At 38.3% G+C, this 17,300-nt stretch overlaps 1 protein-coding gene across 5 annotated transcripts in view; it reads right to left on the reverse strand.

Moving 5' to 3' along the window:
* Positions 1-2,492: 2,492 nt before the first annotated feature.
* Positions 2,493-17,300, reverse strand: part of LOC121895047 (ceramide synthase 2-like) — a 43,209-nt gene continuing 28,401 nt past the window's right edge. For 4 of the 5 annotated variants that reach the window (XM_042407894.1, XM_042407868.1, XM_042407857.1 and 1 more), the window contains 4 exons: positions 11,094-11,222; positions 10,398-10,504; positions 8,744-8,897; positions 2,493-4,081 (listed from right to left, as the gene is read on the reverse strand). In XM_042407894.1, coding sequence (XP_042263828.1) covers positions 3,899-4,081; positions 8,744-8,897; positions 10,398-10,504; positions 11,094-11,222 — 573 coding nt within the window. In that variant the 3' untranslated portion in view covers positions 2,493-3,898. The remainder of the gene's footprint in view (positions 4,082-8,743; positions 8,898-10,397; positions 10,505-11,093; positions 11,223-17,300) is intronic. The other variant, XM_042407885.1, reaches the window with a different exon arrangement.

Consider the following 17,300-nt stretch of genomic DNA (forward strand, 5'->3'; position numbering starts at 1 on the left):
AGCACAACAATCATGACATTGGGCAAGAGTAAACGTTCTTTGAAAGACTCTTATCCTCTAGTGATTGTGCTGTAACTCAAATATACAGTGTGTGCTTTAAAACCTTCAACACTTATTGTCTGTGATGTTCAGCTCAAAGATTGTATTGTTTTGCACAAAATACCAAGAATTTTGTTTAAAAATTATTTGTACCTCCATAAATTATTATTATTGCCTTGTTGACACTTGCACTCACCCACATTTCCAGTGCCTTCAGGCAATCCTTGGGTCCATTCCAGAAAAGCAGTTTCAAACTCTGAGATTTAGGTTCCAGAACAGCTGATCAGAGTTTGTTTAATAAACTCTGAATATGTTCAGTCTGAGTTAAGCACGTGCATGATGAATGAAAAAAGCCATCATCAATGGAGCTCTGATGCTACGAGTCACCATGGCAGCAGGTAAATAAAAGGCAGAGCCTCTATTTTAATCCAGTGGATGTAGAGATATTAATGCATGTGTATGTGGATGGTACACATTTATCATTAAAAAAAGAGTCAGAGCAGGGAAAAGTGTCAATAAGTTAACACAATAAAGTTTTTTCTACCTTTTGTAAGGTAGAATCATAGTCACTGTTGCCTGTTGTTTATTTTTTAAGTGTATATGTATTGGAAAATGAGATTCTGTGTGTGAACCTGTTGGATCCTCTGTTGATCAGCACGTGACTATTTAAAGACACACCTGATGGCAATCAAGTACAGAATGAATCTGATGGAGCAATAAACGGAACATGTAGTTCTCGCCTCTTGTTTTTTAATGTAACCCATTAATAAAATAGAGTCAATCCCAATATCCCAGTGTGTGCTGGAATACTATTTTGATTGATTGTATTCGCCCTGCATCAGCTGACACCCAGGAGAGAGGCATTGCTATGCACATCTTCAGGTTTTTGACAGTAAAGTTTTATTCAGTGTTGTCCATTAATTAATCATTTTACATTAATCAATTTACATTTCCTTAATAATGGTAAATGGGCTGCATTTATACAGCGCCTTTCTAGTTTTGCGACCACTCAAACCACTTTACAATACATACATACAACATTCACTCATTCACACGCTTCTAACCTGCCCATCAGGATCTAATCTAATGCACATTCACACACACACACACTCACACACTGCTGGTTCAGTCATCAGGAGCAATTTGGGGTTCAATATCTTGATCAAGGACACTTCCACATGCGGACTGGAGGAGATGGGGATCAACAGCCAATCTTCCAATTAGTGGACGACCTGCTCACACAGCAGCCACAGCGCGCAATATGATGATACAGATGGGTGACACATTAAAGGAAAAACCAACATAAAGTGTCTTAGTAAGGTGTTGAGCCACCACATGCCACCGGAACAGCTTCAATGTGCCTTAGCATTGATTCTACAAGTCTCTGGAACTCTACTGTAGGGATGGAATACCATTCTTCCTGAAGATATTCTCTCATTTGGTGTTTTGATGATGGTGGTGGAGAGCGCTGTCTAACACAGTCCAAAATCTCCCATAGGTGTTCAACAGGGTTGACATATAGTGACTGTGAAGGCCATAGCATATGATTCACATCATTTTCATACTCATCAAACCATTCAGTGACCCCTTGTGCCCCATGGATGGGGGTTTTGTCATCCTGGAGGAGACAACTCCCATCAGGATAGAAATGTTTCATCACAGGATAATGGTGATCACTCAGAACAACTGTGAATTGATTTGCAGTGACCCTTTCCTCTAAACAGACAAGTGGACCTAAACCATGCCAGCAAAATTACCCCCACAGCATAACAGAGCCACCAGATTCCCTCACTGCAGGGGTCAAGCATTCAGACCCGTACCAGTTTCTCCTTTGTGGAGAAAGCCCATATGGCGGCCATGATGATAAAGTGGTGGAATCTTACTGTGTATCAGGCTGTAGACTACATTACATTTTAAATATATTTATTCAGCTTTAATATGATGGGGAAAAACACAGGAGGTAGCAGCTGAAAATGAAAAATAAGTTAAAGATTTAAAACATATATAGATTAAAGACATAGAGACATGATGGTAAGCTCACTATCTGATCCGATAATAATGTGTTTGGTGATTTGTACTTGAAAAGGCATTGAGATTAAAATACAGTAGATTTTAAAGTTTTAGACATCTATTTGTATCTGGGCTGAACAGCATTCAGTGATGCTGCTTGATCCTGCTCACTCAGAAATATTAACATATAATCTCCAATATTATAGGATGATGATGATGTTCCATCAGTGCAACCAATCAAAACATTAGTGATAGAGATAATTATTCATTGATCCTAAGCGTCTAAAGCTTCATACCGATTTTTTAAATTTAAACTGAGATTACACATTATGTGCTTTAAACATTTCAGTGCAGGAGTTGCTCGGTGCACCTTGTTCCTGACAAACTGACAGCTGTCTTGTGTGCACAGAGTCACAGTGTTATAAAAGAAGAACATGCAGAGGTTTTATTCTGAACTGCGGATTTTTATTTGACAGACAGGAAACCTTCACTAATGAATGAGCTTCAATACATGTTTTGATACGGACTGAATGAATGAGGAAATCAAGTAGCGTGTCTGGCTCTGTTAGAGGGAGGAGACAGACAGAAACTCAGGGTCTGTTGAAGAAAACATGCCGGTGAGCAGGTTAGCTTCACAAAGTAAGTTACCATGGTAATTGACCCAGAGTTCAAGTTAGCTCTCTTTCAGGCACTGAAAACATAGAGTTTCCCTCATCTCAGGGTGAACAAACTCAGAGTTGTCACTACCCCCACTTTCTAGAATACACCCCTGGACGTCTGGGCCCAAAGCTGGATGCACCAAAATTCCAGATCCCTGTCTCCAAAAGTCCCATGTTTCCTGCATGGTAATTGATGAATTGCAGATTTGTTAGACAATACCAAACCTAAGAACAAGATCAACCAAACCAAGTCCTGCACGTTTACTGAATCTTGTAGCACCAAAATCCAGTTTAAAGACCTTTTAATTTATGTTGTGCATAGTGCACAATTCTAATAAAACTGTGTACAAACTATTTGACAAACAGAAATCCAGGAGGTACATTGTATTATTCCAGTACAGGAGCACTGGTGGGTTTTGTAGACTTTGTGTACACTGAACATGATGGGAACTTGGAGGTGACATACGAGAAAGGACGGGGCAGGTAGAGGTACCTTAACAGGTTGGGAGTCCCCTAAAAGGCGCAACTCTGGCCAGGCATGGGCCCTGACATACTCCAAAACAGATGCAGATGATGAAAGCAGGGTGGATGGTAGATGGAGTTCTGTTTTTGCTACAGTACACTGGTTGTCTGCATGCACTTCCACATATGCAGTTGATGAATACACTCAGAGTGGTCTTCATTTGGGCAGTCATTTTTGGGCAGTGCACAGATGTCTGTGCGACCCCAGCAGGCATCAGTGATGACAAGAGACAACAAAATCTACATCACATTGACCCTCACCACTAAAAGTTATTATTTGAATTTATCTGGACACAAAGACATGAAATGCATGTACATTTTTCTCATCTGATTCCAATTAACACCCCAAATGTATGTTTTAGATGAATAAAAATGTTCTATCAAACTCATTGCAGACTTACTGGAAAGATCATCACTGGAACGTCCCATTGTTTGTCAAGTTATCTATGGGAATAATTAAAAGATACAAAAAAGTACATGGCATATACCGTAGAAGTTGATTTCAAATCTCAGTTCAAAGCACTGTGAGAACAGTAATGCTTTTTGGGCTAGGTCATGTTCCAGCATCTGGAATAAATCACACATTTTGCATATTTTATTGGTCCATATTGGATGAAATGTATTTAGCACTGTTCTGTTTCTCACATCTTTGGCTCTACTGATAATACTCAGCGTGAGTCATTCTTTGACTGGTAGATGTTTTCTGGTGGAGACAAGCATCCAAAGTTCTGGTCCTCCTTCTCATCAAATGCCAACCCATTGTCAAGCTTGTGCTGTCCTTCTTCATCCTCTGTCAGGCTGCTCTCATTCTCCTCCTCGTCTTCATTGTCACTTCTCTCATCTCTGGTAAGCTGTGATGTAAGAAAGAGAGAAATAGATGTAGAAAAGCAGATATGAAGGGGAGGGTGGAAAGGAAGTGAAAATGGACAGAGAGGGAATGGGTGTTCAGCCAATACAACAAGCAACTGATGGGACCACCAGCCAAAGGCAAAGTAACCAAAACCTCTACCTGAGAGTATGTTTGAAACCTAAGCTGCAGCAGAGAACACTGAGCTGGAGTTTTGGGTTCTTGTAATTTCTTTCTGTTTACTGGCACTCTCTGATGGGTTCCTCTATCAGAAATATGTTTTTTTGCACTAAGCCAAATTTGGCAATGAGCGGGGTCCAAGTATTTCAATGAATAACACCAAATATGAATCTCAGAAGGAGTGGAAGAAGAAGAAGAAGAAGAAGAAGAAGAAGAAAAGGAAGAAGCAGAATAAGAAAGAAAAAGAAAAAAAAAGAAGAAGCAAAACTCTTGATTTTCTTTATAATAATTCATAGTGGTCATCATTGTTGATGCTCTGTTGAGGTATATGAATATACTTTCAGAAACATTTGATGTAGCTTATGACCTTCAGTGAAAACATGTTTCATGACTACATTTGTATTGAGTTTTTATTTTGTTGAAGATCTGAAATGTATCCCATGTCTAGTAATTTATACACAAACACTGCTTCAATGTGAGAAGTGTCAGAACTTATGCTGGAAAACGCAAAGATTCAGATCACATGTAGGATGGCAAAAGTGAGATTTGAACTCTTAACCTTTGCATTGAAAAAGGACCACCTTACCACTCAACTACTGAGCAAACCCAATCACCACTGTGTGTGCACAAGCATGAAAATATCTAGGGACATACCTAGGAGGAGCTTTTGATGGGATGAATTATGAATTGAATGTTGTGTTTACTGAGTTGAATATATACTTTTTGTGGCATTTTACACAAATTGGATATTTGAGATTTGTCACTGAAGATCAGGAATTTGAGTTTGGAAATTGCAAAAGTAGCACAGGATGTGGCATGTCAACTTTAAAGACACAAGAGCTCACAACAGATGGCCAGAAACAGGAGGATGCAGAGACCTTGGTACCAGGCTAGATATGAACAGGTGACCTTACAGTTACAGGGATTATGTGTGACCACTAGACCATCAGGACAGCACAACTGTAACTGACAGCAGTTGACACTAAACATTAACTTAGTTCTACATACAACTGGTAAAGTACTGCATTGAAGTCAATGAGAGTAAATAACTTAATGATCTGTAACACTTAACCATGATGAAATATTTTTTGCTGGTTATCGTAGTGTCATGGTGTTTTTGTAAAATGGCGAGTTATTATAGCGGTCTCGTATGCCTTTGACTCCCAGTGTACGGCCCTGATGGTGGATGCCCTGTCTTTTGTTTTCACAATCTCAATCTACAATGGAAGTCCATGGGAATTAATACAGCTGGAGTTAAAATATTCACCAAAATTACACATTTACAGATAAATAGCAAAATTGTGGGAGTGACAGCAGTTTAGAAAAACATTTCTGGTCTAAAATTATCTGTGCTCTCCACTGTGCCTGATCACATGACACACTGGTGAGACCTGAAAAAGTCTTCAAAACCCCTGACTTTGGGCTTAAATTGCTGAAAAACTACAAAAGATATCACTAAACAGTCTGATAACTTTGAAAGTTCTTTTTGTGAACATTTTACAGTTTGAATGGCGTCTGTACGATAAGGGACTTCCGAGCAGTTGAGTGTCAAAGTGACCAAGGTTCCAACTCAGTTGGACAGTTCGTCCCATAGACTGCCATTATAAATTTTAATGTTTTAAAAAGTTATAAAAAATTGCTGAAACACAGATTGACGTTTGAATGGTTTTTATAGCACAAAGTGTGCAGCAGTTGAAACGCGGCAAAAAACGTATGGAAGACGGAATAAGAATAAAGACTGAGAAGAACAATGTGTGATTGCGTCCAAGCTTTCAAAAAACGTACGGAAGAATAAGAATAACTAGAAAATGCAATTGCGTGTGATTGCTGAAAGCGAATTTAGATTGCATAACTGGAAGCTGAACACTATTGAAAAATCTAGCAAGATTAAAATCAGGAATGGGTGGAATTGAACCTACACCGTCATGTTTGTAAGACAGACATGCTATGCACTGTGCTAACATGTCACACAGAAATGTTAGGCTAGATTCTGGTATTTAGCCTGTCACTTGCATGAAATTGCCAAAACAGCAGTTCAGCTCAGCTCAGCAAGCAGATTGACATCACCTGGACTCCTTCATCTTTCAACTCTACGGAGTTCTGCCCTAAGCAGGGCTCGAACTCACAACCTTTGCATCTAAAAGGAGTTCAGAAATTACATGAGCTTAAACCACTACACTACTCAGACATGCTATGCAGAACAGGAAAAGATGTCTTTAACAAGCATATCAATCCACATTTTAGGTAATAGTTTTAAGGTGAGCTAGAGTGGAATTGAATTATGGTAAAGGATAAAGATGTGAAGCAACTTTGTACATGACAGCAATATTATGAGGAGCACTGCAGTGAGCAGGTATCGAACAAACAACCTTGTCATCTAAGGGGTAGCTGATCATGAGAGCAGTGTTCTAAACCACTGAGCCAACAGACATTCACAAAAATGAAAGGAAAAAATGTCCATTTTGATGATGAAAATGTATTTGTCTCAAACTAGAGCTTGAAGCCCAGAGATCTGTACATCATTAGTGAAAGCAAGACTACATGAGAATGAATGATATGTATAAAAAGTGTTTGAAGGAAGAGAGAATCTGTAATCTTCTTGAAAAGCCATCTATACATCTTGACAGGGCCAAGCCAAAGGTTTCAGCCTATTCGAGCCATCTACATGCCATATGTAGATTGGACCCATGGAATGATTTAGTTGTTTCAACAATCTCACTCTCACTACATCACGTTAAACATGTAGCTTATGTTTTTGCTGAAGTACTTGCCACATAGTCCAATAGCCAAATCACAGTTGTGATTTATTGTTTTCCTATTTGTTGCGTTTTGCACTTCATGGCCACCATAAAAAATAGCATAAAGACGCAATGAAGTGTAACACTGCTTAAGTTTAAAAAGTTATTACGACATATACATATACATAACACACACACATGCAACGTTAATGAGTAACATTACATTTCTGCATCATATAATTTTAACTTGCATGTGACACGGACATTTTGTGGGGTGAGTGAAAATTCAGAATTGAGTCATATGTTGTGCTATACAGTTTCCCAGGCATACATCAAAACAATACACCTATGTGAGTGCCTGACCATGAATGACTGAATGACCTGGCGATCATTTACATTCACTGTTCGACTGCTAATATGTTACTTCATTAAGTTTTAATATTTTTTTCTGGTGATAAAGTAACCATTTAGATTCCAAAGCATGCTTTTGCATCCTTGTAGAACCGGATATGAGTATGAATGTATAGGTGCATGTGTGTATAGAGATGTATGTATAATTTTTATGATGCACAATCATGTATAGATATATTTCTGTTTTTATTAATTTGAATTCTGCTTCTATTCAGTTGTTAACTGTGAGCATGAATACTAATGAACTCAAACTCTAACAGCGATTCACCTATTCATTTTCTATGAGCAGGGTGGGGCAAGATGAGACTACAGACAGTGAGGGGCAGATGCATGATGTAGACAGGCAGAATTCCAATCATATGATAGTTAAGTCAGAGTGCTGCTGCACTGAAGTCTTTTTATGTTCATGCATTTCAATGGTTATGGTTTAGCTGGATAAATACTTCTTCTTTAAGGTGCTACCCTGTAGGCGTTGTCATAGCTGATGTGAGCCAAAAATATAACTACATGTCAGGGCTACAGCAGCTATAGAGATGCCACATGTAGACAACAAGAACTGTGATCGGTCAGCTTGGGCTGCTGTTTCTCCCCTACAAGTTTCTGATTGTGGATGATCACTCACTGCAATCGCCATTCTATATGAATGGATAAAGATAAACACAGTGTTTGCATAGCAGCAGTCTCCTATTCAGTAATGAGACATGGCCAAATATAAGTTACCTGAATGTAATTCCAGTTCTGTAAGTATGATGTAGCTCACAGTCACACTGTATCAGAAAGTACATGAAAGAATGTAAACATAGTTACAGTGGGGAACATAATTAAAGCACAACAAGACCTGATCATGTACGATACATGTGTTGTGGTGATGATATCAAGGTGAACTCAGACGCTGTACTATAAATCAAGGCCTACACCATAAGTATTGACTATCATAAAGCTTTAGGATGGAATCACCCATTCAGATTCATTTTTTAAAAATATTATTTTGGGGGATAATGTAGGAGACTGCTGGAAGAGGTGAGGTGCCTCTTCACTTGACAATGTAGGAAAAACATTTGACAGTGTTTCAAGAACAGACTCCATTTTGTTCTATTTTAAATTCAGTGACCGATCACAACCCAGCAAGTGATGAGTTCATCCAGTCAGGTTGTAGGTGGATTCATGTTCATGATTTGCCATATAGCCTCACTGAAATCATGTCTAATGGTGTCTCAGTGGCTTTACCAGACCACAATGAAAAGAGTGGAAACTTTGCCAAATGACTATTTTACACTAATCCAAAAATATTTGAAAATATTGATAGATGACAGATACGTCTTACTGAGCAGACTTACAGTGCCAAACATGAATTTTCTGATCATGCAGAGAATGAGGTAGGCCCAGAATATGTGCAGACAGAGGAGGACCACCAGCATCACATTGAAGAAGTAGTAGCCAAAGAAGGCGGGGTAGTGGTGAACAGGATAGACCCAGGTACAGTGGATCAGCCTGAAACACAGCCACATTACAAAAGTTGGAGTCAAAAAGTTAAACTCTCTGATCTGTGTACTGTGTAATTATATTACATTGTGTGATTTACCAGTAAACAAATTAAATGCTGTTTGAACCCAAAAGAAGGTTCTGGTTATAGGACCTTCAGTATATTCTTACTTGTATCATATGTTTTTGGATAAGAACCTGTTCAGCAAATACCTTCACATCTCATAACACTAGGTTTTTTTTAGATCCACCAAGATAAAACTAATATAGTCTAATAGCCCTACAACAAATCCTCCCTTCATGAAGGTTCTAATGTTCAGTTTCTACTGACACTGTTTTAGAGAGGCATTGATTGATTGAGGTTGTAGTTTGAGGTACTATTGAATGGTATTGTGTAATACTGAGAGAAGTAGACTACTATGAAGGAGAGAAATGACAGGAAATGAGGGAAGGAAGAGATGTGGTTAGCAAAGGTTCCTTGATGGTTGAATTTTTTCAATGATGGCAATCACAAAACCACACAGAGGAAAACAATGGAGGAACTGTTTTACAGGTACCTGGACTCTCTAGATTATACACCTCTTCAAAAACGGTTGTGGAGCAACATTAGTTTTACAAATTTGACTATCCAGTGCAGGCCAATAGCTAAGCGTTCTAAATTAATCATTTCATATTCTAACCATTTCCTCTAGTTTGAGATAAAACACCCTACTGTGTTATATGATGAGTTTAGAGTAGATGGAGAGCAGCAACATGCAGCTTGTTGGTAAAATCAGAGGTACTCCTGGTAGCTGAAATGCCACAGTGGCTCCTCTCTGACACCCATTCAAAATACAGAACACGGTCATTGCTGAGCAGCAGGCACAGTAATTGCTAACTAGCTCAATGTAAAAAAAAAAGTTCACCCAATAGTGATCAATAAAGTAACATCTCTAAGTATTACACAATACAGCATGAACACAAACTATAGCCTCAACAATGAATATAAAGCTGAATCAACACCTCTGTAGAACAGGTTCATCACAAACTACAAACATTAGAACTTTCATGATATAGATGGATCTCATAATATGACAACCAAGTGTATGTTTTATACTACACTGTATTTGGAAATGCCACCAGTGAGGTAAAAATAATGAAGTGAGCTCAATAGCAAGGATTCTCAGAGAAAACAGGCTGTGATGAACAACATTTGAGTATGCAATACAAACATTGCAATTATTGTCAATGACTGCAGTAACACTTCCTGTAGTATGTGTGCAAACAACCTAATCTGTTTGTAGGTTTGATTGTTATTCCAGTTCAACTGAGCTCATAAAAAAAGTCAAACCCAGTAAACTTCAATTTTAAATTAATTTTTTTTCTTCATACAAGCAGTCAAACTAGTATTCAGTCAAGCTGTGTAGAAGTGTTGACTGCATAATGAAGAAATTATGTGTCTTTAGAGTCTGTTTCATTTGGTGCACAAATACAGATTCACACTCAAACATATATCATTCATCAGCTTACCAAAACGGGAAGATGATCAGTCGTGTAACCATAAACACTATGGCAAACAGAACAAAAAGACTCTGGCAGGTTTTCTCCCATTTGGCATAGTTGAACAGTTTAGCAGACTAAAAGAAGAAGGAGTTGTATAGTTAGTCAACCACATTCAAAGACATAGAGAAAGCTCGAATTGAATTACCTAAATGTGTGGATGACCACCACACATTTTACATCTAATATGAATGTTCGGCACCAATGCAAAGTAGAGAGTGAGTGAGTTTTCACATTCATCTGCTGAAGGAGGAAAGTTTCTCTGTGCTCACCTTAAATTGTGTTAAAGCATGTTAATATGAGCATTATTTGTGACATCACAACTAGTTTGGAGCCAGTTGTGGTCCATTATACAACTTACTCAAGTGTGATGTAGTAACTTGAAGCTTTCAGTGCACATACACTGAGGATGGACTTTACAGTGAAGGAGGAGACATTGTGTGTCCAGCAGCTAAACTTTTGAAATTAATATTTACATATTCAGAAATTGTGGGTTTTTCAATGAGGAGAAGGACTAATTAGCGATTTTAAGAGATTTTAACAAGGTAATGGAGTATTTTTATATGTTTTGATCTTTAAAAGTGTTTGGCACCAAATTTAATCAAGGGATTTGTCGCCCAGTATCAACATTCTATCAGGTGATTGTTTAGCGTTGCTGTGACTGACCTCCAGCAAAACATCAGAGGCATCATGGATGAGCATGACCAGCGTTCCTATACGAATGTAGTTGACACACCAGGAAAATGACAAGAGGACCAGGGTGGCCAAGTGGTGGATGATTTGCTCCTTAAAGTCCTGAAAGGAGAACAAAAAAATTACCTGAGTCAATTAATAGGGAGAACACTTTTAGGGTACATCTCAATTCCCTTTTACATCCACGTTTCCCTCACTTTCATCTTTTCCTTGTGTCTTAGTCACTCGCACTGAAGATGCCAGAGAGGAAACAAGGAGACACGTTTTTAGAGAAATGAGACATCCTTTCTTCTGAAGCAATATGTGAAGCAATGTCTGTTTCTGATGATGGTGGCAGCTGATCACAGTTGGATCAGCTGTCAGTCGGCTTTAACAGCTGTACGACTTTTGATGGAGTTTGTATGTACACATACAGTACTGTGCAAAAGCTTTAGGCACTAAAAATAAAGTGAAGATGCCTTCAAAGATAATGCCATGAATAGTTTTTATTTAAGTTCATATAAAGTTGAGTAAAGTTGAGTAAACAGAGGAAACCTAAATGAAATCGATATTTGATGTGAGCAGCCTTGCCTTTAAAACAGCAGCAGTTCTCCTCAGTACACCTGCACACAGTTTTTCAGGTACTTGGCTGGTCGGTTGCTCCTGCATCTTGGAGAAGTTGCCACAATTCTTCTGTGGATTTAGGCGTTTTAGCTGCTTCTGTCTCTTCATGTAATCCCAGACTCACCCTACTTGAGATCAGGGCTCTGTGGGGACCATTACATCTGTTGCAGGACTCCTTGTTCTTCTTGCTGCTGAAGATAGTTCTTTATGACTCTGGTTGGATGATTGGGGTTGTTGTCATACTGCAGAATACATTTGGGATGATCAGATCCCTGATGGTATTGCATTATGGATAAGAATCTAAACATCTAATGTGCCTAAAACTTTTCATAGTACTGTATGTGCACTGTCCTAATACTAATAAAGTGCCAGAGCAGCAATATTTTCTCTCTACATTCCCTTATACTGTTTGACAAAACCTGTACATGAATGAAAACTTGCATTTTGTATTTATTCTGTGTACAGGTCATTCCTGGTCTGTGTACCCTTCCGTCCAAAGCTGTGTTCAACTTGTTTGATAACAGGATAAACAAATATACAATGCATTATTTTGTTTTTCCGTCTTTCATGAGAATTAAAAAGAACAGAAATCCATATGCTCTTCCTGTTTTTGTCTTCAAATCAGCAGTTGAAATAGAAATTAAACCAAAACCAGAAAACAACTTATTTTTCACTTTTATTGTTATAGCTATTAGGGGTGTTCCCGAATACAAATACATTATTCGGGAAAGCACAAATAGTGGGGTTTTTTTTTGTTTGTTTGGTTTTTTTTACGAATATTTGTTTCATGCAAATATTTTAAAAATTATTAGTTTTCGGGAAGAAAAAAAAACATGTCAAATACCAGCACATAGGTCAGTTACATCGCTATCTCAGTCCCTCTCCTCTGCTCCACTGTTACATCTATCAGCAGGTCTCAACGAGGGGAGTCACATCCACCTGCTACATAAAGCACATTTCTGACTTTGGACATTACACCTGGAGTTAGGGGTGTTCCCCATACATAAAGCTGAGCTCTCTGTGTTATGGCTGTAAAAGTGTGTCTGGTATGAGGCAATGAGTAAAGTTTTAGCTCAGTAGTCAGCACAGTTGTGATCTGTTATGATCTGGGAGACTCCTGTTTGAGACCCGGTGTGGGGACCTCCTTTTTAAGGTAGTTTATTCAGGAACACTTATTGTAACACTTTAATTTTCTAAAATTAACAGTGTAATAAAAAAAAAAAAAAACAGGATTTTTAAGCCTCTTTTCACTTTTATTCAAATACAAATAATTTTGCTGCCTAAACAAATACAGATACAAATACAAATACTGGACCCTCTGCACATCCCTAATAGCTATATTATCTGCCCTTACTGCATCTCTACAAAACATTGTCATTGGCTATGCTTGCTATAGCCTAGGTAGATAGATAGATAGATAGATCGATCGATAGATAGATAGATAGATAGATAGATAGATAGATAGATTTACGCATTTACACATCAGGCATAGCAGTGTCACTTCATTAATTATTTAAATCTCCCGACAGGCCGACAAGATCAGGATCTAATGCTAATTAATGTTCTGTGTCCTTCTACACATCCAAAAGGTCAGCTGTTACACACAGACAGTCCAGGTTCATTCAGTGAAATTGCCGTCCTGATAAATCCTGAGCTCCATCAGAGCTGTCTAAAAACTTTTATTTCAGAAGCTTAAACTGTTAAGCTTAATTCTATTTCCCCCTGGACAGTTTCCTCTCCTGTTAAATTTATAACCACAGTTTTTACAGACGTGTGTGAATGCAAAAGATGTCTCGGTGGGGGGATCACTGCAGGGGGGGTTTAATAGCCAGCACATCCAACTGAAATCACAAAAATGACAAACACAAAATAATGCATTGTATATTTGTTTATCCAAACAAGTTGAGCACAACTTTGGGTGGAGGGTGCATGGACCAGTCCTGCTCTGACACTAAATGCACATGAGCCATTTCTACTGGCAGAATGTGTTTATTTTATTTATTCATTATTTGCATCTGAATTTATTGATATTCTGATTATAGATTCATTATTTAATAATCCAGATTATGATTAAAATGCTGTATAAACACTGGAAATTTCAAGGAAAATGGAAATTATGTAACTCATCAGGGGCACCTGGTGGTTGAATTAACTGGTGATATTCCCCTGCATTAGGCCGTGATGGGTGACTGTGTCGATGCCTGTACAAAATACTGTAAACATCAGTAGCATTAAGTCGCTTATAAAATGTTCGTATTGTCAGTCTTATATTTTGTCATGAATCTGATGTCAAGTCGACTTGAAAACTGTTTATACTTTCATACAACCTATAAGTGAAACATACAGTCTGAGGTATGCATGTGTACAGCTCGAACGTAGTGTGGAGTTAGCTGCTAGCTGTTTTAGCTGTGCCAGGTTGTGAAAGTGTAATGCCCAGTTTAACTTGTGATACAACACCTGTAATGTTATCTACCATCGATCATGTTTATATTAAAGGCTACAGGCATGTATCTCTCTCATCACATTGATATACTTACACTCAGCACACTCATTCATCCATATTGTACATGACTGTTAACTCTCATTTAGCAAATAGCAACAGAAATTGGATAATGTTTACACAAATGTAGAAACCAAAATGGCTACAGGGGAGCAATAGTCTTTATAAGTTCAGTTAACATGTCACAACTTTGTGGGTTTTTGAAAGCCTGTCTGTGGATGTAACACTAACTAATGTTGTGCACCTGTCCTGATAGTGCCTGCTGATACTGTGCGCTCAATGGCCTACTATTAGTTTTCACTATGGAGATTCATGTACACTAACCTATCCATCATAATTTTGAAATGATGTTTGTCTGTTTAGATTGCTCAATGTCCACAGTACCAGTCCAAGAGAGCCAGTATTAAAGAAAAGAGGAAGTAATTGCAAATGTCAAGACATGTTCTTGTTGTCAGTCTCATATTTGTATAAAATATCTTTATTAATCTGATGTCAAGTCGATGTGAGAACTGTTTATAATTTCATATAGCCTGTATTATACAGTCTGGAGTATGTTTACACTCAGCCCGAACGTAGCATGGTGTCAGCTGTGGCAAAGCGTGGTACATTGTGGACGTTGATAGTGACAGTCTCAGCACTGCATTTCTCTCATTATTAGACTCAATTGGCTTCTCTCAGTGTGTAAATAATCCCACTCACCGTCTTAACCACACCCTAGACCTTGTTCTAATTTATGGGATTGAAATTGAACATTTAATAATTTTTCCACAAAATCCTATTTTATCAGATCATTTTTTAATAACTTTTGAATTCCTATTACTGGATTACACACCATTAGATAAAAATGTCCTCACTAGATGTCTATCTGATAGTGTTGTAGATAAATTTAAGGAAGCAATTCCGTCAATACTGAATTCACTGCCATGTCTCAATACTACAGAGGACTCTTATGTTAACTTTAGTCCCTCCCAAATTGATAATCTTATTGATAGTGCTGCAGGCTCACTAAGACAAACACTCGACTCCATCGCCCCCTTAAAAAAGAAGATAATAAAACGTAAGAGGTTAGCTCCATGGTATAACTCCCAAACCCGCAAATTAAAGCAAACATTGCGAAAATTGGAAAGGATTTGGCGTTCCACCAAAGTAGAAGATTCTCGCTTAGTCTGGCAAGATAGTCTTAAAACATATAGGAAGGCCCTCTGTAATGCCAGAGCCGCCTATTACTCAGCATTAATAGAAGAGAATAAAAACTGCCCTAGGTTCCTTTTCAGCACTTTGGCCAGGCTGACAAAGAGTCATAACTCTACTGATCCATGTATTCCTATAGCTCTCAGTAGTAACGACTTTATGAGCTTCTTTAATGATAAAATTCTAACTATTAGAGACAAAATTAACCATCTCCTGCCCTCAACAGGCACCGTTCTCTCCCCAAACACAGGAACCTTGGTAACGGCAGTAAATCCTGACATAAATCCTGACATATATTTGGACTGTTTTTCTCCAGTAGACTTGTCTGAACTAACTTCAATGATTTGTTCAGCTAAACCATCAACCTGTCTCTTAGATCCCATCCCAACTAGGCTGCTTAAGGAAGCCTTACCCTTAGTGAGCACTTCTTTACTAGATATGATCAATCTGTCTTTAGTAACAGGCTATGTACCACGGTCCTTTAAAGTAGCTGTAATTAAACCTCTTCTTAAGAAGCCTACTCTTGATTCAGGTGTTTTAGCCAATTATAGACCTATATCTAACCTTCCATTTCTATCCAAGATCCTTGAGAAAGCAGTCTCTAATCAGTTATGTGACTTTCTACATAACAATAGTTTTTTTGAGGATTTTCAGTCAGGATTTAGAGCGCATCATAGCACAGAAACAGCACTGGTGAAAGTCACAAATGACCTCCTAACTGCATCAGACAAAGGATTTGTCTCTATACTTGTCCTGTTAGATCTTAGTGCTGCATTTGACACAGTTGACCATCAAATCCTTTTGCAGAGACTGGAACATTTAATTGGCATTAAAGGAACTGCATTAACCTGGTTTAAGTCCTATTTATCAGACCGATTTCAGTTTGTACATGTGAATGATGAATCCTCCGTGAAGGCAAAAGTTAGACACGGAGTTCCACAAGGTTCTGTACTTGGACCAATTCTATTCACCTTATATATGCTTCCTTTAGGTAATATTATTAGGAAACACTCCATAAATTTTCATTGTTACGCAGATGATACCCAATTATATTTATCAGTGAAGCCAGATGAACCCAATCAGTTAAACAAACTCCAAACATGCCTTAACGACATAAAGACCTGGATGACCTGCAATTTTCTACTACTAAATTCAGATAAAACTGAAGTTATTGTGCTTGGCCCTAAACACCTTAGAAACACATTATCTAATGATAAAGCTGCTCTGGATGGCATTACCCTGGCCTCCAGCACCACCGTAAGGAATCTGGGAGTTATCTTTGATCAGGATATGTCCTTTAACTCCCACATTAATCAAATTTCAAGGACTGCCTTTTTTCACTTACGTAATATCACAAAAATCAGGCACATCCTGTCCCTAAAAGATGCAGAAAAACTAGTTCACGCATTTGTTACTTCTAGGCTGGATTATTGCAATTCCTTATTATCAGGCTGCCCTAACAAGTCTCTAAAGACTCTCCAGCTGGTCCAGAGCGTAGCTGCACGTGTATTGACTAAAACTAGAAAAAGAGATCACATTTCTCCCATTTTAGCTTCACTACATTGGCTTCCTGTAAAATCTAGAATAGAATTTAAAATCCTTCTCCTAACTTACAAAGCCCTTAATGGTCAGGCACCATCATATCTTGAAGAGCTCATAATACCGTATTATCCCACTAGAACACTGCGCTCCCAGTATGCAGGCTTACTGGTGGTCCCTACAGTCTTTAAAAGTAGATTGGGAGGCAGAGCCTTCAGCTATCAGGCTCCTCTTCTATGGAACCATCTACCGGATTCAGTCCGGGGTGCAGACACCCTCTCTATGTTTAAGAGTAGGCTTAAAACTTTCCTTTTTGATAAAGCTTATAGTTAGGGCCGACCAGGCTC

Source organism: Thunnus maccoyii, chromosome 1, assembly GCF_910596095.1.
Source record: "Thunnus maccoyii chromosome 1, fThuMac1.1, whole genome shotgun sequence".
In the NCBI taxonomy this organism is placed as follows: Eukaryota; Metazoa; Chordata; class Actinopteri; order Scombriformes; family Scombridae; genus Thunnus; species Thunnus maccoyii.